The 26,970-nt window shown below is 40.2% G+C and overlaps 2 protein-coding genes across 6 annotated transcripts in view; one reads left to right on the top strand and one right to left on the bottom strand.

The window, feature by feature from the left end:
- Positions 1–1,463: 1,463 nt before the first annotated feature.
- Positions 1,464–21,926, bottom strand: CNRIP1 (cannabinoid receptor interacting protein 1). The gene is made up of 3 exons (XM_030877420.3): positions 21,339–21,926; positions 19,098–19,248; positions 1,464–2,475 (listed from the first exon to the last, which is right to left on the bottom strand). The coding sequence occupies exons 1-3, from the start codon at positions 21,515–21,517 to the stop codon at positions 2,311–2,313; spliced, it is 495 nt and encodes a 164-aa protein (XP_030733280.1). The 5' UTR covers positions 21,518–21,926; the 3' UTR covers positions 1,464–2,310.
- The window catches only part of PLEK (pleckstrin), a 58,568-nt gene continuing 52,287 nt past the window's right edge, over positions 20,690–26,970 (top strand). For 3 of the 5 annotated variants that reach the window (XM_030877422.3, XM_060309827.2, XM_060309828.2), the window contains exon 1: positions 20,690–20,943. The gene's annotated coding sequence lies outside the window, so the exon portion shown is untranslated. Of the gene's footprint in view, positions 20,944–21,237; positions 21,509–26,970 lie in introns of those variants that run through there. The other 2 variants (XM_060309825.2, XM_060309826.2) reach the window with 2 other exon arrangements.

The following is a 26,970-nucleotide window of genomic DNA, read 5'->3' as shown; positions in this document are numbered from 1 at the left end:
TTCACATTTGCCCACCTTCTAATAACTGCATTTCCACTGGATATTCTGGAATAAAACTTAAGCCTCTGTCTATGGTAAACCCATTGCTTTAAATATCTCAGTGTTTGAAGAGTGTTGGCTTTTAAAATACAGTAATTAGGAGCAGATTAGCGCTTATATTTAGCTACAGTTAATAGACACTATCGTTTTTGAAAAACAAGCGAATTGAGAAGCATACTCCTCTCTTTTAACACCGCTCGTGATTAGCCCAAATCCAAGGCATTACTGTGCCCTGCTGGCAGCACAGCCTCATTGCAGGTAAGTAACACAGGTGCAGAGGGTTTGGGGCCAGCCTTCCACATTCATTTCCACAAGAAACTGATTCTTTGCAATAGTCCCATTAACCTTGCATATTCTTACATGGAAGGTTCACAAGGCAACAAAAAAACAAATCCCCAACTAACTTTTTCCAACCCAATAGGATCTGTGCTTCCCAAGTGAACATTACAATATTGTTACCTTTCAAGAGAATGTTTCTTTGCTTCTTAGGGAATTCATCCTCAATCTACATGGAGTACAGGCTTTGTGCCAGGTACCTTGCAGTGCCTGGGAGCAGGCAAGGAGGTCTCCATCCTGATGCACATGCACTGTTACAGCACCACATCCTAAAGCTGCTCAGCTATATAGCTGGCTGATAGGGGTGTGGTCACCCTGGAAGGAGGAATGGAGAGAGGATAGGAACAAGCATTTTTTGATTGTCCACCAAGAGCCCAAGCCTGTGCTAGCTTTGTTGCAGCCGGTAGAGTATTCCCTGTTTAATGGTCAGAATTGATCTATGAGTTAAGTGTGCTATTTCTACTCCAGGTATATCCCCCTCACCCTGCAACATAGATGGCGGTCTTGTAACAGAGAAGAACAAACCTGACTCCATATTGGATCTATTCCTTTAGCTCTAATCCTTGTGCTCTGTTGCCTGTGCTTGGTCATGCTGGCTCTGCACCTTTGGTAAAAGAATGTTGCCTATAGTCTGAAATATACAGGATAGCCCATTCTCAAGGCTCTGACCTTTAAAAGTGTAACACTTTCCCAATCATAGAGAGATTAAAAAGTTGCAGAAGAGAAAATAACATTTGTTTTGTTGGAGGTTTACAGGAACAGCGTGACCTGACCTACATGGACAGTTGCAAGAACAAAGGATTCCGGCACCAAGAAGTTTGCAACAAACAGCCACACCGCCTCCCCTTTCAATATAAAAGATGCCTGAATTCTAATCTTTGGGACAGTAGTCCACCATCTACCTGGTCTGCTGGCTTTCCGAATAAAGGCATTATTCTGTGCCCCTCCACCTCATCTCTTGATTTACCGACCTGTCGTGTGGTGAGCGGTACCTGCCTGGATTCAGTAGCAATCTTAGTAGAGCTGGCCTGGAGCAGAGGTCCACCTGCTAGACAGATATTGCCCAAATTAAGAAGGCAAGTCAGGGATGATTTTCAATGCCTTTATTAAGAAATATCAAAAGTTGATTATAGTTCCATACACAGTTTTACAAAGTTCAAGTGGAGGGGAATGTAGGGAGGCCATCAGCATGCCTGTTTGGACACCACAGTCACTTGCCAAAGAGTTAACCCTGTCACTTTGGTCACCTTGTTTAACAGTGGTCCACACAAGGCTCGTTCCCACTTCCACTAGGCCACAGCACAATACCTTACGTTATTTGAGTTGTAATACGTTACAAACACTTCTTAAATATTTGTCCTTTTCTTTCGTCATGATTCTTCCCTGAAATAGCCGAGCTGTTTATAGAAAGCACAACACTTGAGTCCCATTGACTGCTGTTTGCATCACATTTTCACAAAGGCTACTTTGACACAGATGGAAAACATCCCAAGTTACATGTTACCCTTGCACACTTGGGATGGAACCCAAGCACACTGTTATTTTTTATTTAACATTGAACAAAAAAGAGGGAAGCACTCAACTTGGAAACAAAAGAGCACAGTCATTCAGTGGAAAAGTTAAGTGTGGGACACAGCCTGCGGATTCCACGGAGCTCCTCCAAGTGGCCACCAGCATGAGCAAGAGCAACTGGAGGCAGGAACACCAACACAGAATACAGAAAGGGAGTCTCTTGGGCAGGGTACATCATGACCTTTTATGTCAGGGACATCGCATCAGAGGGGAATTACACATTCAGAATAATCAGGGCTAGTAGATAATTGGCACCCAATGGGAGACAGCAACGGAGTGGTGTGCCTTGGTGAAGGCTTGTGCTGGGTTATCTAAAAGTGGATCTTTGAAGAGACTGTCCAACAGCATCAGAAAGCGCCATCTTTAGAGGAAGGACTCCTTGTTCACCCACATGAGACTGCGGGTCTCATTGGGCTTGCATTCGTACTCAATGACGGAGAAGGGGCTTCCCCACTGGCAGTGATCTCGCTTGTGGTAATTGTAAAACTTGACCTGCCACACCGTCTCGAAGGTCCCAATGTCAGTGAACTGAGGGAAGAGAGACATGCCCCATCAAAACCTCATTCTGCCATGAGCAAACATAAGAGTTGATGTTCGTGAAAGAGATATAATAGGGAAGAACAAATCTGACTCCATATTAGATCTGTTTCTTTTACTTCAACCTTTGTATTCTATTGCTTTTGCTTTGAGTTAAGAATGTTGCCTATGGCCTGCAATATACAGGACGGCCCATTCTCAAGGCTCTGACCTTTAAGAGCACAACACTTTCCCATTCATATAAAGACAAAAAGTGCAGAACAGAGAATAACATTTGTCTTGTTGGAGGTTTACGGGAACATCGTGACCTGACCTACATGGAGAGCTGCAAGAACAAAGGATTCCGGCACCAAGAAGTTTACACCAACCAACTCCCCCTTCACCCCTGCCCCTCACCTGTTAGTATAAACGAAGCCTGAATTCTGACTGGGGTAAGATGGTTCTCTAGGACATTAGTCGGTCACCTTCTCAGTCTGCTGGTTTTCCAAATAAAGTTCCCCCAATAACTTGTCTCCCGACTTACTGCCTGTCATGCAGCGAGCATAGTGACTTTAGACTTAGTAACAGATGTCCTGTGTAATGAGGTGTAATCTGTGTCATCACTCCAGGCTCTTGTGGTCTGAAAGCTTAGGCCCTTACTCTACTGAACTATCTTCCTTTATTGTGAGAGAGATTTTCCTGAAAAGCTGTCTGTAAACCATTTATTTCTCTGTAAAATCTTATTCCCATCCCACTCATGGCATTTGTTATCATATTGCCTTTAATACAAATAACTCCCCAAATGTATCTGTTTCCCATATTTAGGTTCTGGAAACTTCTCTTAGAATCTCAGAATTTCAGAGGTTGCCACAGAAGGGAGATTGGGAAGAGAAGAGAGGGAATGGTGTTTAATGATTGTCTTTGGTTTCTTTTACGAAAAATAGCTGTACAAAATAACATGTGCACAACAACACGAAACAAAAGCTACAACTGCCCTCCATCACTAATTTCAATTCCAGGGAAAACTATGTTATCGGAAGCATTTGTTTGTTAAAGACCCTACTTTAGCTTTCAAACACTATTGAGTGTTTATAAGCCATGCCCATGTCTCAGGTTCTGATTTTACATTACCCAAAACCCTATGTGAGTACCTACTGTGCGCCTCGTACATAGAAAAATTTGTATAAGGCATGATCCTTTGCTCTCAAGAAGTTTGCATTCTACTTCCAGAAGGTAGGCCCTGCAAACACTGCACGGAATTCTACGGAGTCCTGAGCACACAATTCTCATGTAGCTGAGAAGAGGGCACAGAATACCCTAGAGGCCACTGGGCAGGGGCTCAAGTGGCCTGTAGGGTAGCCTGGCCCTGCCACTGCCTCCTGGAGCTATTTAGGGGATGTGGCAGTAAACAGCATGATGCCTGTCGTTATTTTCTCCTCTGACCCACCCCCCGTCATGGGAAGAGGCCAGGCCTGACTTAGCAGGGTTCTTAGACTTGTCAGGAGCCAGAAGACATCGTGGGGGAGGGCTGTGAGCAATAGGAGCCTTATGCTTGCGGCTGCTACAGGAGGAGGGCGATCAGGCGCTCCCCAGAGAGCCTTCCAAGATGCTCTCAAAATCATAGCCTGCCCCATTGCCTCATCCTGCTAATCGGACCCTAAAACAAGGTATGGCTTGCCTTTGAGAAATCTGCTTGACCTGAAACAGTAGGTGATGTACCTAGAGTCCACAAATCTTCTCCCAGGTAAGAAAATGAAGGATCTCTTTTTAGAGAGTCGTAGCTTAAAGACCTGTGCACATATATGCAGCTTTATTCACAAAAGCCCCAGCCTGGGATCAACCCAAATGTTTCATCATTCACCTGGTGATAGACACATTTTGGTACATCAGTAAAATGGCTTTCTACTCAATAAGAGAACATACCGATTCAGGCAGCAACAGTGATGGATCTCAAAGACATGCTGAGCAAAAGAATCTAGACCCCAAAGAATACATGTACTATATGATTCCATTTATATCCATATATTTTATATCTCCATATAATTTATAGTGATAGAATATCATCTATGCTGACAGGAAACATCTGTGGTTACCCAAGTTACCTGGGGTAGGAGGAGGGAATTGATGATAGATGAAAATGTGCAAGAGGGAACTTTCTGGGGTAATGGAAACATTCTACATCTTGATTGGGGTGGTGGTTACAAGAGTATATGTATGTGTTTGTTAAAACTCATTGATCGGAGGGTGGGAGGGAGGGAGATGCAAGAGGGAAGACATATGGGAACATATGTTTATGTATGACTGATTCACTTTGTTATAAAGCAGAAGCTAACACACCATTGTAAAGCAATTATACCCCAATAAAGATGTTAAAAAAAAACTCATTGATCAGTATACTTAAAATGGGTACATTTGTTATATGTAAACTATACAACAACGTTGATTAAAAATTAGAACTATGGATTTTTAGTGAGCACCAAGGAAACAGGTATTCTGAACACTGCCAGTGGGAACTGAATTACATAGCCTTCCGGAAGGGTAATTTGTATCAAGTAAAGGTGTGAACATACCTGGGTCCAGTAATTTCACTTATAATTTACCTTAAGAATACCACAGGGTTTCGAGTAGTGAAAAATTGAACACTAACTTTCCATCCTTAATTAATTATGGCATATGTGTGTAGTGGAATACTATGTAACAATTCTAAATGTAAATATTTACTAAAATTTTTCTAGTATATTCTATATTGTCACCTGAACTAAGCAGAGTACCAACAAGACTGTCTAGTGTTAATTCCATTAAAATTACACATGTGAATGCTGATGGAATAAGTTTTATTTTCTTCTATGTACTTATTTGTACTTTAAAAATTTAATGATTGAATTTTACTTTTATAATCAGAAAACATGTTAAGGCAAATTGTAAGTATTTACAAGTATTACCGAATAGCTAATATCCTTAATATAAAATATTATATGAATTAACTAGTAAGAACTACTAAGAACATTTGGATAAAACTGGACAGTTCATTAAAAACTTGGCTAACATCTGAAAAATATTCAAATGTAATATTATTAGTAATTAAAGAAATACATACTTTACAGAGATATTATTCACCTATCAACTTAGCAAACATTTCCAAATACTGCAAGCAATTTAAGCATCCAACTTTAGGAAATTATTATGAAAATGGTGGAATATCTGTACTATGAATTTATATAATCACTAAACAGGAATTTAGTTTTAATGATGAAAGAAAATGATTACAATTTTAACAGAAAAAAGATTAAAACACTTTATATACATTATGAGTTCAAATACACAAAATAAGATGTACAGAGAAAAGAAAATGAAAAAATATTAACAATAGCTCTCTAAGAAATTGTTTTTATATCTTTTCTACTTAGGTTTTCTGCAATAAATAGTTACTTTTATAATCAGAAAGAATATTTTAAGTGGTGAAATGGATCTATCACCCCTGAAAAATGAACATATATATCCCTTGAACCCTAGGGATTTAATAAATTCTATTAAGGATACATATATGCTAATGAAAATATTACAACTTTGTTTACAATAGGGTAATGGTGGTAATAACAAACTGATATCTCATTTTACAAATCACCAAGATGACTTATTATTATTTTTGACCAGCACAGGACACTGTACATTTTAAGTGCAACTGAATTAAATTAAGTTATAAAAATATTTTACAAACACCAGCTAAACTTTTGAGGGAGCAGTTTGATATCAGGCTAGGTAAGTGGGAAAGACAATACCTTTTCTGAAACAGATATAAATAAAAGTTGGTCACAAAAACAAACAAACAAAGATGATCACGACCACAGGCAAAAAACAAAACAAAACAAAAAGCCTTAAGGCACTACACTTACACCTGAATGACCTTAAAATTAATAAAGTCTCAATCTAAGAGTTCTCAGTAACACAGAAGACCAAAATAGAAGTCTGTTGACAGCAAGTCACAGCTAAAGATATGGGATGTTTAGGTGCTTCTACTTTGTTTCTCTGTTATTAATGTTGGACCCAAGGTCTTATTAAAGTAAACTTAACTGCTAAATAGGCATATGTCTTCCTCTCTCCCACACCTTAGTTGTTTTAACTTCCCATTAACCTTCTTCCTATTCTTCCTTCTAGAGTTCTATTTCCTGGGCATCTCTCTACCTAACTCAGGATTTCTTCTCTTCTGGCTAAGAACAGATGTGCTATCCAAAGCTGACATTACTCTTGAAGAACAGAGGAAGCAACTACAAGCTCTCCATTCCCTCCCAACCCATCTGTGCCTTCCAAGGAAAATTTACCCGGGCAGGCTCCCAGGTTATGCAATTATACATGGTATAATTCTGTGCATTTAATCGTTCTTTTTTTTTTAATACAATTACTTTCACATATGTCATTGCACATTGGTGTTGTGACTGGTTGTAACATCTCCATTTTAAGGATGAAAGAACTAATATTCAGAGAGGTTAAGTGAGTTGGCCTAGGTCTACACTGTGCAGCCAGCTAATGCTAGAGGCAGGTCAAGAAGCTAGGTTTCCTAATTCCCATCTAGACACTATAATCAATGTACCAAATTATTTATATAAGCAAATGAGCTAAAAGGTACTGAACGGTTTTTCTTTTTTCTCCCTGAGTGAGAAGAACATCTATGAACTGCCGTGTGTAGAGTGCTTTAGGACACTACTATGGACTGAATGTTTGTAGCTCCCCAAAATTCATATGTTGAAGCCTAAATCCCCAACGTGATGGTATCTGGAAGTGGGGCCTTCCAGAAGTAATTAGGGTGTGAAGATGGAGCCCTCATGAATCGGATTAGTGTTCCCTATAAAAATAGACACGAGAGGGATGATCTCTCTCTTTCTCTGCTTTCCTTCATGTGAGAACACAGCAAGAAAGCAGCTGTCTGTGAATCAGAAAGATTGTTCTCACCAGATACCAGGTCTGCTGGAGCCTTGATCTTGGACCTCCAGCCTCCAGAACTGTGAAAAATAAATATTTGCTGTTTAAGCCACCCAGTCTATTCTGACACTGACACTCTACTACGTACCTGGACATTTTATTTGCCTTAGTGTTCTTATAAGTGGCAAGGTTTGGTAGACTTTTATTTCACAACCCATGTGAAAGAGAACCCATCAGCTTCCAAAGAGAGGAGACTCATTTGTTTTGCTCAGTAACAAATGAGGAATCTGAAGAACTCGTGTTAAACAATTTCCATGGTGGTCTTACAACCAGATGCCCTAGAATCCCCAGAGTACTTCTCTCTACTCACCATTCCACCCAAATCCACTGGAGACATGTGAAATTCACCAAGAATAGAGTCACTTAGAAATCCACTGACTTGGGAGCACAGAATGAGATTATATTGATAGAGACATGATGTTATTTCCTTAGTAAATAAAATCAGTATAAATAAGCATCTTGGGGCTTCCCTAGTGGCGCAGTGGCAAATCGAGGCAACACAGCTTAACCATCCATGTTACAAATAAGTTTTTCACCAACCATCGTTTGCCTTTTAATTTAAATTGGCTTTTAAGGAAAATTTAACTTTGTTTACAATGTTTAACAGGAATTTTACATTTATGTCATCAAAGCTTTCCATTTTCACCTTTGGATTTTTTCCATTTCTTTAAGGTTTTAGATTAATTCTGTTCATTTTGATTTTTTACGAAGTTGACTTTTTACAGATAACCCTGGGATCCATCTGAAATATCTTTTTGAAGTATGGCATCCAGAAAGAACAGCAGTGATGTTTCCCCCAAATAGCCAATTACCCTAGCATCATTCAGCCAATGATTTATAAAAATCTGACAAACTACTCTGAGGTAACCTTAGACTCCTAAGAAGTTGCTTTGGTGCACCTTTAATTCAGCTTCCCTTGCTGGACTCACCTACTTGATTAACTGCATTTACTTGGGGATCTCAAGACTTCCTTATTACCTGTGAAAGTGGTTGTGTCTGTAATTTACAATACTTAAGCTTGACAAAAGTCATAAAATAGTGTTAAAACATATGTAAGGCTTTCATCACTAGAATGAAATTTTCAATTAACGTTATACCCGCTGACTTGATCAGGAAACCTTCTCTAATTTCAATTAATAATAATTCTAGGACTTCCCTGGTGGCGCCGTGGTTAAGAATCCGCCTGCCAATGCAGGGGACACAGGTTCAAGCCCTGGTCCAGGAAGATCACAGATGCTGCAGAACAACTAAGCCCGTGCGCCGCAACTACTGAGCCTGAGCTCTAGAGCCTGCGAGCCACAACTACTGAGCCCGCACACCACAACTATTGAAGCCCGTGCACCTGGAGCCTGTGCTCCACAACAAGAGAAGCCACCGCAATCAGAAGCCCGCGCACCACAACAAAGACCCAATGCAGCCAAAAAATAAATGAATAAAAATTTTTAAAAATAATACTAATTTCAATTGTAATAGAATCAAGTATTACAGATAAAATACAAATGCATGGCCAATGCTCACACCAAAAGCTGTGCGATCACTGTTCGAACAATCGTTCACCTGCTTCTTCTAGAGTGGAAATTATATTTAAGAGCCTAGGCTTTGCTGCTGGGACTCATAACACGCGAAATACCAGTTTAAATCTTTTGGAAAATGATGTACAGTATAAACATATAAATCAAGTTTGAATAAGAGGAAAGTTAAATCTCATAAAATCCAAAACTATGGGAAAACCAAAATAGACTGTCAACTCTATGGAAAAAATAACCGTCTTCATTTTAAAAGAAGAAATCATAACAGAAAATGAAAATTTTTAATGTAATTATATTTCTACACAATGGAAAATAAAAATAAAGCGATAGTGAGAGAAATATGACAGATATGACAGATTGGTTACCTTTATTAGGAGTCTGAGTTTTTTAAAAAATAATTTCCAACAGAAGTATTGATGAAACATGAAAGAATAATATACACAAGAAGAAACAAAATTAAATTAACAAGTAGAAATGTTCATTCTTGTGATAGTGAAACGTAGACTAGAAAATCTATTTTTGAAAGTAATTCTCAATGATGTCATAATTTTAACAAAGCCAGTAGACTTTATTGCTAGTAACATTGTAAAATAGTATGTACACCTTAAAAAAAAAAAAGAACCACCAAAAAGGCCATATGTGGGAACAGCCATAAAGATTCAGTTCTTTTGACCAAGTATTTTTACTCAGATTGAGGTAACTATATGCACAAAACTTTACATTATAGCACTTTTTATGATGGGACAATCAATATATCTAATATCTGGGTAAGAGTGTAATCATTATGATATATTGTGATAGAGTCTTATGTCACCCTTAAAATTATAAAAATGAATATGTAGGAAGTTGTACAAAATATGTATTAAAAGCTATTGCAACTACAGAATGTATATATGTGGAAGGTAATCTGAAAATGAGCCATATCAAAATGTAGGGATTACTGGTGCTTTAAAAGTTTATGCACATTTCTGAACCTTGTCATGCTATTTTACAATTTTTTAAGAAAATCATGCAAAGCCCTTGAAATGCTGGGATGCATCCCCACACTTCTCTGTGAGTCTGTGCCCAACCAGAAAGGAATCCTACATAAATTTGTGGGATTTCAGTCCTATTTGGTGTGATCCTAAATGACAGTATTTGAGAATCTGACTTTCTTCAGCAAATAATTAGTACCACACCCCTAAAGGTAAGTTTGTAATTTTCACACCATGTTAGGGCTGACCGTGGTCTTAGTCATCAGATAGTGGAATCCACCTATTTGCATTGAGGAAACACACCCATTGCACGAAGGTTTGCCTGGAATCACAGTTAATTACAGAAGTAGATGGCATCCCAATACCTTCATAACTTCCAGTTCTAATTCTGACATTCTAGACGTTTCCTCAGGCACCCATAGCACTGATGTTTCCCTTGGTAAAGAATGTAAATTTAATAATCCAGGAACTTCCTGCTTAATTGATTGCATTTACCTGGATATTTCAATGTTTTGGTGTTGTCTGTGAGAGTGGGGTATGTCCATACTTTTTAAAACTTAAGTTTGAAATATTGGTAACTTAAAAACATTGTAGGATAATGATGAAGGCTAGCTGAAAGCTTCACCACTAGAATGAACATTTGAATTTAACATAAGAGCTGCTGACATGATCAGGAAACCTCTAATTTCAATTGTTTTCCTTAGAATCAGCCTATTACAAATAAGATACAAATGCATGGCCAATGCTCAGACCAAATGATGTGCGATCATTGTTGGAACAATCAACTATCAATCACCTGCTTCTTCTAGAGTGGAAATTATATGGAAGAATCTAGGTTTTACTGTTGGGACTCAGGATTCATTAGTTACAGCATGGAGATCCTTGTCACTACAACATCCTCCCAACGCATCTAAAGGCTCTCCAACCTTTTAGCCGTGCCTGGACAGGCAATCCAGACTTATGGTGAGTAAGAAAATCTTTCGTTTCATGACTCGGTCTAAATCATTCTCACATTAAAAAAATACCTTTGTTTCATTCTCATTCAAAATTATGTAGAAGTTCTCACTTTACAGATCCAATTAAGAAGTGTTTAATTGAGTTCTTTCTAAAATAAGTTAATCTTCCTCCCTAGGGTTCTGTTTACACCTATAGCAAAAGAAGTATGACTCCACCCTTCTAAAACCAGAGCAAGTTATACCTCTGGTCCCCTCAGCCCATACTGGTTCCAGGGAGAAGGTGGGGAGGTCTGCTCTCCTGCTCTGTGACCATCTGGAAGATGGGGTACAGTCTCATCTATGGTGACCACTCCTGCACTTGACCCAGTGCTCAGTACCAGTTCAGTGAAAGAATGAACAACTTAAAGTTAGCTCACTGGCCCTTGGGCTCTCATTAAAATTCTGACAGATGGCCAATAGGCACATGAAAAGATGCTCAACATCACTAACTATTAGAGAAATGCAAATCAAAACTATAATGAGGACCACTTCATACCAGTCAGAATAGCCATCATTAAAAAGTCTACAAATAACAAATGCTGGAGAGGGTGTGGAGAAAAGGGAACCTCTGTACGGTTGGTGAGAATGTAAACTGGTGCAGCCACTATGGAAAATGGTTTGGAGGTTCCTCAAAAAACTGAAAATAGAACTACCACATGATCCAGCAATCCCACTCCTGGGCATATACCCAGACAAAACTATAATTTGAAAATTATAAATGCACCCCTATGTTCATAGCAGCACTATTTACAATAGCCAAGACATGGAAATAACCTAAATGTCCATTGACAGTGAATGGATAAAGAAGATGTGAGATATATATATATATATATATATATATATATACATACATACATACATACATACATACACACAATGGAATATTACTTAGCCATCAAAAAGAATGAAATAATGCCATTTGCAGCAACATGGATGGACCTAGAGGTTATCATACTAAGTGAAATAGGTCAGAAAGAGAAAGACAAATACCATACGATGTCACTTATATGTGGAGTCTAAAATACTATACAAATCAACACATCTATGAAACTGCAGACTCACAGGTATAGAGAACAGACTTGTGGTTGCCAAGAGGGAGGGAGAGTAGGGGAGGAAAGGAATAGGGGTTTGGGATTAGCAGAGGCAAACTATTATATATAGGATGGAAAAACAACAAGGTCATACTGTATAGCATGGGGAACTATATTCAATATTTTGTGACAAACCATAATGGAAAAGAATATGAAAAAGAATATATATATCTATATATATGTATAACTGAGTCACTTAGCTGTACAGAAGAAATCAACACAACATTGTAAATCAACTATACTTCAAGAAAATTTTAAAAAATAAACAAAAATAAAATTCTAATAACTTTATTTTTTTTATTAATTAATTTATTTTTGCTGTGTTGGGTCTTCATTTCTGTGCGAGGGCTTTCTCTAGTTGTGGCAAGCGGGGGCCACTCGTCATCGCAGTGCGCGGGCCTCTCACTATTGCAGCCTTTCTTGTTGCGGAGCACAGGCTCCAGACGCGCAGGCTCAGTAGTTGTGGCTCACAGGCCTAGTTGCTCCGCGGCATGTGGGATCCTCCCAGACCAGGGCTCGAACCCGTGTCCCCTGCATTAGCAGGCAGATTCTCAACCACTGCGCCACCAGGGAAGCCCTCTAATAACTTTAGTATTTGCAGTTCTGCTTCGAGTTAATGTTTCCTTTCAACTCTAATTACATATGCTATTCTCGATACACTATGGTAGAAGGACACTTATTTGATTTAAAAGAGATTTATTTTGATCCACCAGTCCTTTGTTGGATGTGTGATCTTCAAATATTTTCCTAGAAGTCTAAAAATACCTTTTAAAATGTGTTTCTGTAGAAATGGATGATTTCCCCAGAAAAACAACTAAAATTGACTCAGTAAAATCTTCAAAGCCCCCCAAAGGCAAACATTATGGACTAAGTTGAAAGTTAGGGATATTCCTTCCAAATACCATTATTTTGGATCCTGACTTGTATGGGGAAATTCTGTCAGACTTTCAAGTAACAGCTAAATTCTATGCTATGTAAATTGTTTCAGAGCACAAACTATGAAAATGTGCCCAATTCATTTTATTAAGTTATTAACCCTAACACCACATCTTAAATGGTGAAGAACCTTCTAATTGTCCTTTGCCTATCTCCTACATATTGCTACTAGACCGATTTTAACAACATGCAAATCTTGTCACATTATCAGGAACTGGAAGTCCTACATTGAAATGTTTTTAAAAATGGGGAGTTGGTGGGTGAAACTTACATAGAGAATTATAAAATCTGACAAAATATAAACAAAAACTATTTGAAGGCTTTAAAAAGCAACTAAAAGCAGGACAGAAACCAGAGTTACCCTTGAAAGATCTCAACTATAACAGTTAAGAATTGTCCCTGCGGCTTTTTTGCTTGAGGTTACTCCCCAATCCCCCGGCAGTTCTGGCCCAAGTAAATGGCAGCTTTATCTGCGAGAAGTGGCAGAAGACAGTGTTCAGGGATGGCAGAGCAGCTGGAAATTTAGGGAGAAAATCCTGGAAACAAGAGAGCTACGGAAGAGGTGAGACCCCAAATCTGACTATAACTCTGCCATAATTCTTCCCTAACTGCTTGTATGGGCTGGTGGGAGGGGGGCTTTTTCTGCTTGAAAAAGCGGACAAACCAGTAGAGTCTTTTTTTTCTTTCTTTTCCAAACAACAGAAGTTTATTGTCTCACAGTTTGAGAGGTTAGATGTCCCAGATCAAGGTGTCAGCAGGGTTGGTTTCGTCTAAGAGAAGACTTTATTCTTGAAAGAGAAAATTATGCTGAATAAGATTTGTAAGTTCACTTTTTTGTTTGTTTGTTTTGTTTTTTTAATTGAATGCATTCCCAAACCTGAGAAGTTGGAGTCTTACTGGTTTGAAAGTATCAAAGCAAAGGGCTCAGGACTGGCAGAGCAGCTGGAAATTTAGAGAAACCTCAGGGTGGATGGATCCCAAAATCTTAGTATAAACTGTCCAATTCCTTGGCTGACTGCTAAACTCCACTGGAACAAGGGAACCAGGCTAGAAAAGCAGCAACTGGAAGTTGAAAAAAATTAAGCAGAGATATCAGCTGCTACCCTGCTGAGAAGACAGAATTTGTAGTTTGAGTCCAGCAATGTTACCGCATGCTAGAATTTAAAAAGAGACTAATCCTCAGAAGAATAAAAGAAACTAGAATCAATAATATATTATCTACAATGTTTAGTTTCTAATCAAATATTATCAAACATGTAACAAAACAGGAAAGCATGACCCACATTCAGGAAAAAAAGTCATTCCTACTCTAAATGGGGCCAGATACTGGATCTACCAAACAAGTATTTCAAACCAGCAATTATAAACATGCTCAAAGAAGTAAAGGGGCACATGGTCTCAATGAGCAAACATAGGGAATCTTGAGCGATGCAAACTATAGAAAATACAAATAAAAAACTCTAGAGCTGAAAAGTACAATGACAGAAAAAATTTCAGAAAATAAACACAAGAGTAGCCTGGGAATGGCAGAAGAAAAGAAATCACTGAGCTTGAGTATACATCAATAGAAATGATCTAATTTGAACAACCAATTTTCTTTTCTTTTAGAAAACTGGACAGGACTGTAAAGATCTGTGGGATAATACCAAGCTGTCCAATGTGTAATTGAGGAACTACAAGAAAAGAATAAAGTTGAAAAGAAATCTGAAACAAAATAACAGTTAAAAATACCCAAATTTGGAAGAACACTAACTTACAGATTCAAGAAATTCAGTGAGCCCCAAGAAGAAAAGATTCAAAGAAATGCACACTTTGGTGCATATAGTCCAACTATGGAAAACCGAACTGTACAATATACAAAGAGATCATTTTACTCTGTGTGTATATGTGTGTGTGTGTGTGTGTATAGCCTCAATTAAAATACCTTAATGCAAACAAAAGAAGGAAATAAATAATTAAGATAGGATCAGGGGACTTCCCTGATGGTCCAGTGGTTAAGACTCCAGGCTCCCAATGCAGGGGAGCTGGGTTCGATCCCTGGTCGGGGAACTAAGATCCCACATACCACAACTAAGCCCATGGGCTGCAACAAAGACACAGCACAGCCATAAATAAACAAACAAACATACAAATAAAAACTAACTTTAAAAAAAAGATAGGATCAGAAATCAATGAAACAGAAAAATGGGCCAGTGGAGCATATGAAAACAAAGCTGGGTTTTTGAAAAAGCCAATAAAATTGATAAATCTCTAGCTAGACTGGTTGGTGGGGGGGGGGGCATGGCAAATTATTAATATCAAGAATGAAAGAGTGGACATCATTAGAGATCCTAAGACATCAAAGAATGGTGGAGGATTATTACCAACAACTTTGTGCCAACAATTTGACAATTTAATTGAAATAAATGAATGATATCAAAGACCAATTACAAAAATTAACTCAAGGGACTTCCCTGGTGGTGCAGTGGTTAAGAATCTGCCTGCCGATGCAGGGGACACGGGTTCGAGCCCTGGTCCAGGAAGATCCCATATGGCACAGAGCAACTAAGCCCGTGTGCCACAACTACTGAGCCTGCACTCTAGAGCCCACGAGCCACAACTACTGAGCCTGCGTGCCACAACTACTGAAGCCCTCACGCCTAGAGTCCGTGCTCCGCAACAAGAGAAGCCACCGCTATGAGAAGCCGGTGCACCGCAACGAAGAGTAGCCCCCGCTCGCTGCAACTGAGAAAGCCTGCGTGCAGCAACGAAGACCCAATGCAGCCAAAAATAAATAAATTTATAAAAAAAAATTAACTCAGGGCTTCCCTGGTGGCGCAGTGGTTGAGAGTCCGCCTGCCGATGCAGGGAACACGGGTTCGTGCCCCGGTCCGGGAAGATCCCGCATGCCGCGGAACGGCTGGGCCCGTGAGCCATGGCCGCTGAGCCTGCGCGTACGGAGCCTGTGCTCCGCAACGGGAGAGGCCACAACAGTGAGAGGCCCCAACAGTGAGAGGCCCGCGTACCGTAAAGAAAAAAAAAAAAAAATTAACTCAAGAAATAAAACCTGAATAGCCCAATATCAATTAAGGAAATTGAATTTGTAACTAAAAACCTTTAGACAAAGTGAAATGCATGCTTTTATTGGTGAATTCTATCCAACATTAAATAAGAATAATATTAATTCTATACAAACTCTTCCAGAAAACAGTAGAGTGAACAACTTTCCAAATAATTTTATGCAGCTAGTATTATTACTCTGATACCAAAAACCAGACAATGACAAGAAAAGAAAACCATAGACCAATATTCCTCAGGAACACAGATATAAAATCCTCAATAAAATGTTAATGAGGGACTTCCCTGGTGGTCCAGTGGTTAAGAATCTGCCTTCCATTGCAGGGGACGTGGGTTTGATCTCTGGTCGGGGAACTAAGATCCCACATGCCATGGGGCAACTAAGTCCGTGTGCCACAACTACAGAGCCCGGCCGCAATGAAGAGCCCACGTGCCACAACTAAGACCCGATAAAGCCAAAAAAATAAATAAATATTTTTTAAAAAATGAAAAAAAAAATGTATCATACATAGAAAAGCTTAGGGATTCTACAAAAAAAAATCCCGAACAACTATTAGGACTAATAAGTGAAATCAGCAAGGCCTCAGGATTCTAGATGAGTATAGAAAAAAATCAATTTTATTTCTACATACTAGTAATAACCACCATTTATAGTAGCATTTAAATATGAAATACTTAATGGTAAATTTAACAAAGTACGTATAAAATCTGTACAGGGAACACTGTAATACATTATAGAGATGAATGAAAGAAAACCTAAATAGGCAGATATATTCATGTATCAGAAGGTTCAACAGTAAAGTGTCAAATCTTTCCAAACTGGCATTTAGATTTAATGCAAACCCAATTAATACCCCATTTTTTGGAGAAATTGACAAGCTCATTCTAAAATCTATATAACAATGCAAAGGGCCTAGAATAGTCAAAATAACTGAGTAAACAAAGAGGGAAGATTTAGGCTATCTGATTTAAAGACTACATTATAGACCATGAAACAAAATTGTTTGGGCTCTTCTAGGTCTTGTGCATTTCCAAATTTAAAAGATTGATATATAATTAAGTATGTAACGTAACTGGAATTCTCATACATTGCTGGTTGAAATATGAAATGGTACAGCAGTCTGGATATTTCTTATATGGTTAAACATGTACTTACCATGTGACTCGAATCTCCTCTTAGGTATTTACTCAACAGAAATGAAAACATCCTCACTCTAAAACTCATACTCAAATATTCATAGCAACTTTATTCATAACCTCAAAAGCTGAAAACACCCCAGCTGTTCATTTACTGGTGAAGGGACAAATCAACTGTAGTATATCCTTCCCATGGAATACTACTCAGTGATAAAAGGAACCAACTATTTATGTGACAACATTATGCTACAATGACGTTATACAAGAACATTACGCTAAGTGAAAGAAGTCAGACACAATGCTACAATTCTATTTACATGAAATTCTAGAACTGTTAAAACTAAGTTATTGAGACAAAAAGGTCAGAGAGGGCTAAGCCTGGGGCCATCGATTACAGATGGGCCTGGAGGAATTTTGGGGGATGACAGAAATGTTCTATATTTTTGTTGGGGTGGTGATTATACAGTAGTTAAAATCTATGTAACTGAATACTTTAAATTGGTGTATTAATGTATTTACATACAATTTGTATGTAAATTGCTTATCAAAGTTGACTTACAAACCTTCAATGAATTCCCACAGGCATTAAGATAAATTCAATAAGGAAAGAAGGTCCTGTAACATCTAAACCCTACTTTCCTCTCCAGCTTAATCTTTATTTTTTTTAATTTTTAAAATTTTTATTGGAGTATAGTTGATTTACACTGTTGTGTTAACTCGATCTTAATCTTGAGTCAGTCTCTGCCTCACTGTCTGCTCCAGCTATACAGGGCTTCTACTCATTCACTGAAACACATTCTGTTCTCCCCCAGCTGTTGATCCTTGTACCTCCTTTTTCCTCAAATGCTCCCTCTTCCCTCAACTCTTACATGTCTTTAGTTCTTTCTCAAGAAAGCCATCCCCTAAATCTTGAGCTAGACTAAGACCCCTGGTATATATCCCAAGGGTGCCACTACTGTTTCAGTACATTTTGTCTAATAACAATTATTTACTTTATTATTGACAATCATGTATAAAGTATGTTTTCCTCCTCTAGATAAGAAGCCCCATGAAGCCAGGGATATCTATTTTGTTCACCACTCTTCTCCCAGTGCCTGACATATATAGGAAATCCTTATATATTTGCTGATAAATCAACCAAACAAACAAAAATTTTAAAACCCTAAATGAAATATTAGCATATTGAATGTAGTAATATATTACAAATAATAAATGACATTAAGTAGTGTTTATTTTAAGAAATAAATGGAAGTTTAGTATTTCAAAGTATATTTTATATTTATTCCATTAATATATCAAAGAAGAAAAACTATCTCCGTAGATGGGAAAAGGAATTAGAAGAAATTCACACACCTCCCAATTTAAAAAAAATACCTCTTAGTGAACTAGAAACAGGATGCTTTAACATAATAAATATTTGAAACTAACGTTGTATCTAACAGTGAAACCCTGGAGACAAGGATTACCACTATTAGTAGGCAACATTATTCTAGAAACATTAGCCAACGCAGGAAGGCCAGAAAAAAAAATCAAAAAATGACACAATTATATGTAGATTATGACTGTCTACCTGAAAAACCCAAGATCGTCGAATGAAGAATTTTAGTAAGCAAGTTCAGTAAGGTGACCAATTACAAAATACACAAACACGTACTGTCAAAGCAATGTATTTAAAACAATGCAGCTTTGGCATAAGTGTAGACAGATCAATGGAACAGATTACCAAAATGTAGGGAGAGACTTAAATTTTTGCCACATAAGAAATTACTATGAAACCGATCACTGGAGAAGCATGGATCATTTAATTAATTGTACTTGGACATTATGAACAAATATATTCGAACATGAAACCATGAATTGAAATAATGTTTCGTATTTTCTTTTCCATGGTTTCCACTTGCCTTGGCACCACACTCCACAATCCCAGGCAGGCCTTACCGGCATGGTGATCTGGATGGGCTGCCGTTCTCCACTCTTGGTTGGGGCCACACCTTCTGTTTCATATGTTCCTGTATATACGATTCTGTCCCCATCAGGCTCTTTAGACTTCAGTTCCAGCGGGACAAGCACACCACCAATGGAAATGTTCCTGCAATGGACTTGAGTTGACCACATATGGTAGGAATTAGCTTAGGCGCCCTGTCCTGGTCTGGACCACAACTCCAGGCAAAAACCCCATAGGGTGTGGCTAACAAAGACACTGTGGTGTGGTAGAAAGTTCTGAGAGTTTAGGGGGCTTGACTTCCCCAGCTAACCAGTCATGTGACCCTAGGTCAACTACTTAATCTCTCTGGACTGACATCGGTATTCTCATCCAAAGTACTTGCACAAGGCTGAGTTATACTCTGTTAATGGTCTTCCTCTTTTGTTTCTCATCTGTGGAGCTATTAAAAACCTACCTATACCCACCCCATCTCAAACCCCAGAGAATAGGATTCAGTTGGTCTGGGGTGTGGTTTGGGCACTAGAAAATTTATTTTAAGGTTGCATAGGTGATTCTAATGCACAGGTAGGATTGAGAATCACTGAACTAGTTCTCTAATGGTTTTTTCTTCTGTTCCAACAATCAGGGGTCCCATAATTTGGGGTACTCTTCCTCAAGCCAGCCACACACCAAAAATTCTCACTGGCATCATTTCTTCATGTTAGGGTAATGGTTCTCAAAGTGTCATCCCTGGACCAGCAGTATCAGTATCACCTGCCAACCATCAGAAAGCAAATTCTTAAGCTCCACTCTAGATATAGTAAACTAGAGTTTACTACATCTAGGATGGGGCTCAGCCACATGTGTTTTAACGAGCCCTCCAGGTGATTCCGACGTAGACTCAAGTTTGAGAACCACTGGGTTAGGGCACTGAAAAACTTTGATAAAATTAAAGTGTAACCCCAAAAAATAGTTTTATCATTAACACAAATTTGTTTTTACATTCACTTGAAAAATAGAGAACTATCTTGAAGGAAATAGAACAGATAACTTGGTAGAAGGGGTTTTGCCAGGAAAGAAGGGAAAGAAAAAGTCTGCATTATAACCAGATGCACAGAACACTGGGGAATGTGAGGATAATGGGTGCTTGGAGCTATCAGTGATGGGGACAAGTAAATGGACCAAGAGCATTAGACACACCTCAGGTTTGGCTCTAGGTCATTCAGTTGGAGCCTGGCATCTAGAAGGCCAATACAAGTTTGTTGAATTAACAACTACTGGAGGACACTTAAGCTATAAAAGGTGCCAGGTGGAGTCAAAGCCCTCTCCACCCCACCTCCCAAGCTCAGCCAAAGGTAGATACAGTATAGGATGGTTTATTTCCTCTTTCCACACTGGACTTTACACCATGCTTACGTGGAAGCTGAGAGGTAAAGGGTTCCAGTCCTGGATACTTCCCCATAAGCTACTGCACCCTCCTACGCTGACTTGCCAGCCAGAGCCTACTGGATGCATCAACCTCTGGTAGCAGAGAAGAGATAAACCTGCCACGAATAAATAAGTATAAAAAAACCATCCTTTTGTTGTCAGGATGTTGCTAATCACCAGGCTGAACAGACAATTCGGGAGAAAAAGAAAAACACCAGGCAAGGAAAACCGGGAAACTAGGCCTAAGCAGAGGAGGCTGCCTTCCGTCTTGGTCTTCCAGTTCCGGGGTCCCAGGCTCATAAGGGTTGATGGAGGAGTGGGGAGCATCCCTCAGGGAGCCCCAATAATCACCCGCCCCCGACTTTACACCTCATTCCTCAGCCTTTCTCCTTCCTTCAGCCTCACAGAACGGGGCAGAGGACCGAGATTGCGGTAAGTGAACCCCGCGGCGAGCTTCTCCCCTCTGCCCCACCCCGGCCGCCTGCGGGTCCGCGCCGATAGCTGCACAGAAGGGATGAAAATTCTACAAGGAAAGAAAAAGCCCCCAACCCCTGGCTTCCTGTCGCTGTTTTAAACATCCCACCCCGCGAGGCGTGGAGGGAAGCGAGAACAGCGGAGACAGTAGTGTAAGGCAGAGGACGGGACCTAGGGTGCAGGGAGCTGACCTTATACCCGCCCCCCACTTCCTCCCCGCCAACCTCCTGGGCCCGCTGGGCGCGGTGCGAGGCAAGAGTTGCCCAGGAGAGGCTCAGGCTGTCCCGGGGGCCTCGGTCCACCCCGCGTACCCCAAGTGGGGCCGGTCAGCCGCTGCGCGCGCCCGCACTCACTCGACCTGCAGCGTGGTGGGCTTAATCTTCACCTCCACCTTGTAGGAGGAGCCCGTGAGCAGTTTGATGGTGCGGTTCTGGCCGAAGCGCTGCCCGTCCACCTTGTAGAAGACCGGGCCGTCGTTAGGCTGGATGCGCAGCGCGATGGAGAGGCGCACAAGGCCCGGCAGGTCCCCCATGGCTGGGCGCGGGAGGGCGGGCGCGACGGCTAGGGGGGGCGGAGGACTGCGCTGGCTGCGACCTGGCGGCTAGAGCGCGGTGGGCGGAGAGGAAGCGAGCGGAGGGAGAGGGAGGTGGTGGAGAGAGGCTGCGGCTAGGAGCCCGAGCCGTCGCGGCCGTCAGCCCCGGCTTCCGAGGAGCAGCTCCCGAGGCTGTGACCCCCCGCCCCCCTTGGCGAGGAAGCGCGCCCCAGGGACAGCTCCGAGGTCCCGAGCTCCACCATCCCCCGCTTCCCGTGCCTCGCCCTCCGCGCACCAAGGGGCTCGCTCCGGCCCGCAGGCCGCGGGCTGCTCAGCGCAGCTGGGTGGGAGAGAGTTAATCCTGTTTACGCACTACAATCCACTCCAGCTGGGGAAGAGGACATTTTGACTCCTCCTAGAGCGGCGCGGGGCGGGGGGAGGAGAGGATTGGGAGGGAGTGGGTAGGTCCTGGGTTTAAGTGGCACTACACCAAAGGGTGACACCTCGGAATCTGGACACCCCCTCTGTCAGCGAAGGACTGCGGATACCATTGCTTGCAGATCGAGCCCCAACCAGGCAGGAGGAGGCTGAGAGGCGAAAGGGGGACGGGAAGCGGGGCTGGAAACCGTTAGCCAGTGATTTTAATCTCAGGAAACATGTCTTTCCAAAGCTTAGGGGACATGGCTGAGGGAAGGCGCAATTCCATCTAATGTGGACTGCACGCCATGCTGAACTAGGAATGTGTGCAAGAAAAAGAAAATAACCAATATATATTCAAGGGGTTACATCTTCTCATGGGTGTTTATTTCCATTATGCATGTCCTTGTCTCAAGAATGACACCGTGTAATGAATCACATATATTTACACAGATCTTGTAGGATGAGCTATTAATCCTGTCACAGGTAACTGGCATGTCTCTAAGGCATACATAGGTGGTGACAGTGGCCAAGGGGAGGGATCGGTCAAAAGATTAATGGCAGGGCACCCGGTGCGACACCCGCAGGGTTTAGGTTTGCATATTAAGCATGAAGTCAGTTGACAGCTCGCGATTTTGGAGACAAGGGGAAACCAAGGGTGTTATGGCTCCACTGGGAATGACTTCGGATAGTGGAGCGTGGTCACCTGCTTCAGCACCGCCTGGTGGATAGTACCAGGGCCGGTGAGCACACCTGGGGAATGGAGAAACGGGTTAGTGAGGACGAATGGGTAGGGATGCGTCTATTTGGTGGTTTTTGTTTACTCAAGGTAGTACTACTTTTCTTTAGAAATAGCGTCATCTCGAAGGTGTGATTTGTCTCTTGGAAATGGTTTTCTCATCTGTAAAATGGAGGGAGGGAAGCAGATGCTATCTTTTTTGGTAGGGTTGTTGTGAGAATCAAATGAGAGAATGCACATTCCAGTGCCTGACTCTAATATTTGCAATTATTATTAGGTGGAAATGCAAATGGTCGATAAGCATATGTAAGGATGCTCACCATCGCTAGCAGAAGAGCCAGAGGAAAGCAAATTGAATCAGTAATATCAAACTATTTGGCCTATCAGCTTGGAAACATTTTAAAAGACTTAAAATTCAATGTTGGTAAAGATGTAGGGAAATCAGCCCTCTTAGAAGTAATCCGATGAATTTATTAAATTAAACCATATATATGTGTATATATCTATATCTGTCTATCTATATATCTTGAGTCAGAAATCCTACTTTAAAAAAACCTGCCCTTCAAAAGAAATAAAGGCATCATTACATTGTATATAATTGGATATATGTAATTGTAATATGGGTGTTTATTGCAGCACTGATTGTGAAAATCAAAACCAAGCATAAACTGAATGCTAAGCAATGAATAAATGGCTGGAACAGTTCTCATACACCCATACTATAGGATTTATGCCACTGTTAAAAATAAGTTGTATGTTCTATTGGCAAACATGTATATTTAAAACTATTAATGATAAAATTGGGGCAGCTACACAGTGGCAAACTGTGGAAGCCTGAGGGCAGGCATTTGTGCCTGTGTCATTCACTGCTGGATCCCTAGAATACACAGAGTAGTGCCTGGCACATAGTAGGTGCTCTGTAAATATTTGTTGAATTGAATTTCTGTCCTTGGTTTTTTTTTTTGTTTTTTTTTTTCTGCGGTACGCGGGCCCCTCACTGTTGTGGCCTCTCCCGTTGCGGAGCACAGGCTCCGGACGCGCAGGCTCAGCGGCCATGGCTCACGGGCCCAGCCGCTCCGCGGCATGTGGGATCTTCCCGGACCGGGGCACGAACCCGCGTTCCCTGCATCGGCAGGCGGACTCTCAACCACTGCGCCACCAGGGAAGCCCCATTTAACCATTTTAAAGTGTACAGTTCTGTGGCATTAAGCACATTCACTGTTGTGCAACCATCACCAACATCCATCTCCAGAATGTTTTCATCTTCCCCAGTTCAACCTTTCTTTCTTACTCAGTGAATGCTCAGAACAGTGGCAGAATGTCTGGCTGTAACACAGTATTATAGGTTGTATCTGATTGGTGAGGTGTTTAATACTAGGCACATGATAATAACTAACACATGTCTTTTAACATGCAGGTGTTATGGCAATTTTAATAATTTTTTTCACAAATGCAATAATGTATTTTTAAATGCACTTTAGCTGAAAACCACATAGTGCACCACCAGATAATTGATTACTATAATAATTATATTTGCAGACTCTTACATAATTCTGTACTTTTTTCTTTTTAGTATGACTTATGTTTCCTATTCTTTTACTTACACCACAATACTACACCTGAATTAGATGGGATTCATTTGCAAGTGGTTGCAAGTAAGGTAACTCAATTCTAACCAGTTTAGGGAAAGACTGTCTGGGTATATTATGTAACAAAAGGCAGAGTGGATGAAGCAATATATAGCAGAGGGAAAGGGTCAACTGGACCTCAGGAATAACTGGAACTAGAATTTTTAGAACCAAATGTTTGGAGAGAGAGAATCATTTCCCAAAATAAGGGGTGCTGTTTCCCAAAGAAGGCCCAGTGAAGGTGATGGGCAGGAAAAAGAAAACAAATACAAGAACAAAAATAAATGATGGAGGGGTATTTGAGCTGAGAGGGTCTAAGTCTGGTGCCCAAACTCTGAGCCTAGTGCCTGGTAACCCTGTCATCATGGATAGCCCTTGTCAAGTTAGTCAGATTCAGCTCCCTTGACCCTGCCTAACTTTGTAGAAAATATGACGATGGAGTTCAAAGACCAAATGGGAATTTTTGATGATCTCTTGAAGTTTATTCTGCATTTAGAGTTCTCTGATTAATTAAGAAACAAATTGAATAAGGGAAGTTAGAACAACTGGGTGTTTCCCACTTCCCACCCCTCGTCTCTCTTCTCCTCCTGCACACATGTGCCCACACGCTCAGGTGACTGAAACCCCTTCACACTGGAACGGAATGCACAGTCCCAGTCACTTTCTAAATGTATAGGACGTGTTTGTGGACATAAAGAAGTTCCAGTGCCCTGAAACCACAGAATACAATGCGATGATTTCCTGCTAATGGCTGGCCTGGCTCCAAGCTTCTGTTAGGATCATGTGATTGACTTGGCAGAGTGATCATTATTTTCTTGCTTTTCCTGCCTTATGTTTTTCAAAATGTCATCTTGAACAATCACAGGACCTTTAATACTGACAAGTAAGAAGCAATAAACAGTGGGATAGATTGTGCATTGTCACTTAAAGCACCATATACTGTCTGCAAAGATACTGAAAAGAGTGACTGAGGAGAACTGGAGAGTTACACAGCAGGTTAAGAAGCAGTGAATAAACTTTTTTTTCTTGAGAGGGAAAGATGCTTTAAACCACAAAATTCAGAAAATCTGACCAGTGTTTTATGGAAAATAATGTGCAGGAAAAAATTCCCCCTCTTCTTTTACTAGTTCCATATGTGACACACAGACATTCCAAAGGCTGGAGTTAAGTCTTGGTTTCAGGGAGTGTCTTAGTACAGCAGGGTTCGTAGGCTGGGCACCCAGACAAGGGGTTGGGTTTTGAGTCAGAGCAGAGGAGTCTTGAGAGCAGCAATACGTGAAGGGTTAGTGTTAGGAGCCCAACAGATCTTGGTCTAACATAGGTGCTCTATTAATTAATATGCATGCATAAAAAATTACCCCCAAACTGAGCAGCTAAAAACAATACATACTGATTATTTTACAATTTCTGTGGGGTTAGGGTTCTAGGGTGATTTTATTGCAGAGTCTCCTCTCCCATAAGGTTGCATGCAAGCTGTTAGCTGAGGCTGCAGTCATCTGAAGGCTCGACTGGAAGAGGAAAATCTGCTTCCAAGCTCACTCACACGGGTGTTGTCAGGAGGCCCCAGTTCCTCTCTGATGTTGGCTGGAGGCTTCAGTTCCTTGCCATATGGGCCTCACCACACAACATGGCAGAGATCTGAGAGAGAGAGCATGCATCCGAGACAGAAATTTATAGTCTTTATAACTTCATCTTAGAAATGACGCTTAACATCACTTCTCCCACATGCTATTGTGATATGGGAAGGGACTACACATGGCCCATGAACTAAGAATGATTTTACATTTTCAAATGGTTGGAAAAAAAATAAAAAGAATAATTATATTTAATGACATGTGAGAAGGACATGATTCAAATTTTAGTGTCCATAAATACACTTTCCTGGAACACAGCTATACTCACTTGTTTAGGTATTGTCTACGGCTGCTCTCACTCTGAAATAGCAGAGTTGAGTAATTGCAACCAAGACTGTATGGCCTGCAAATTCTAAAAGATTTACCATCTGGCTCTTTGCATAAAAAGTTTGCCAATCCCTGATTTAAAAAAACATTTAAAATAATGTCCTTGTTACTCATATTGGCAAAAGAATATGAAGAACTTTAAAAATTGATAGTAGAGTATATCTTAGGGATTAATATTTGTGTAATGACATAGGAATAATATATTAACTCTTATAGGCACTCTGATATTTCTACGTTCATTCGGCATATATCCAATTCAGATATTTAATGGACAATGTGCTATACTTCAATAGATAATGGGAGGCATTTTTAAACACTTCTGGTGTTTGATGAGAACAAATTCTCCTTATTTGTTGTATTTAACATCGATTTAATCTTTATTTTTTAAAAAATAATCTTTAAATTGTCATCTATTTTGTATAAGTTGTTAACTTTTTAAATATATGTATTACAGAAAAATCAGAGTATAATATCAAAATCAGAATATAATAAAAGCAAAACAAAGAAAAAATGTCTACAGTTTCACTTACCCTGTGGAATATAATCACTGTATATTTTAGTGTATATATTTATATATTAGGACAGAAATTGTAACATTTCCTAGATCCTTTAGTTTGATACAGTACATTTTACATATCCAAAAATATAATATAGTATACAGTGTTTCCCAAATGTAGTTTGACTGCCAAAACTCTTTCCTCAAAATTA

The sequence above is a fragment of the Globicephala melas genome, chromosome 12, assembly GCF_963455315.2.
Source record: "Globicephala melas chromosome 12, mGloMel1.2, whole genome shotgun sequence".
NCBI classification, from domain to species: Eukaryota; Metazoa; Chordata; class Mammalia; order Artiodactyla; family Delphinidae; genus Globicephala; species Globicephala melas.
The sequence above is the reverse complement of the archived record's forward strand: the minus strand, read 5'-3'. Positions and strand labels throughout refer to the sequence as shown.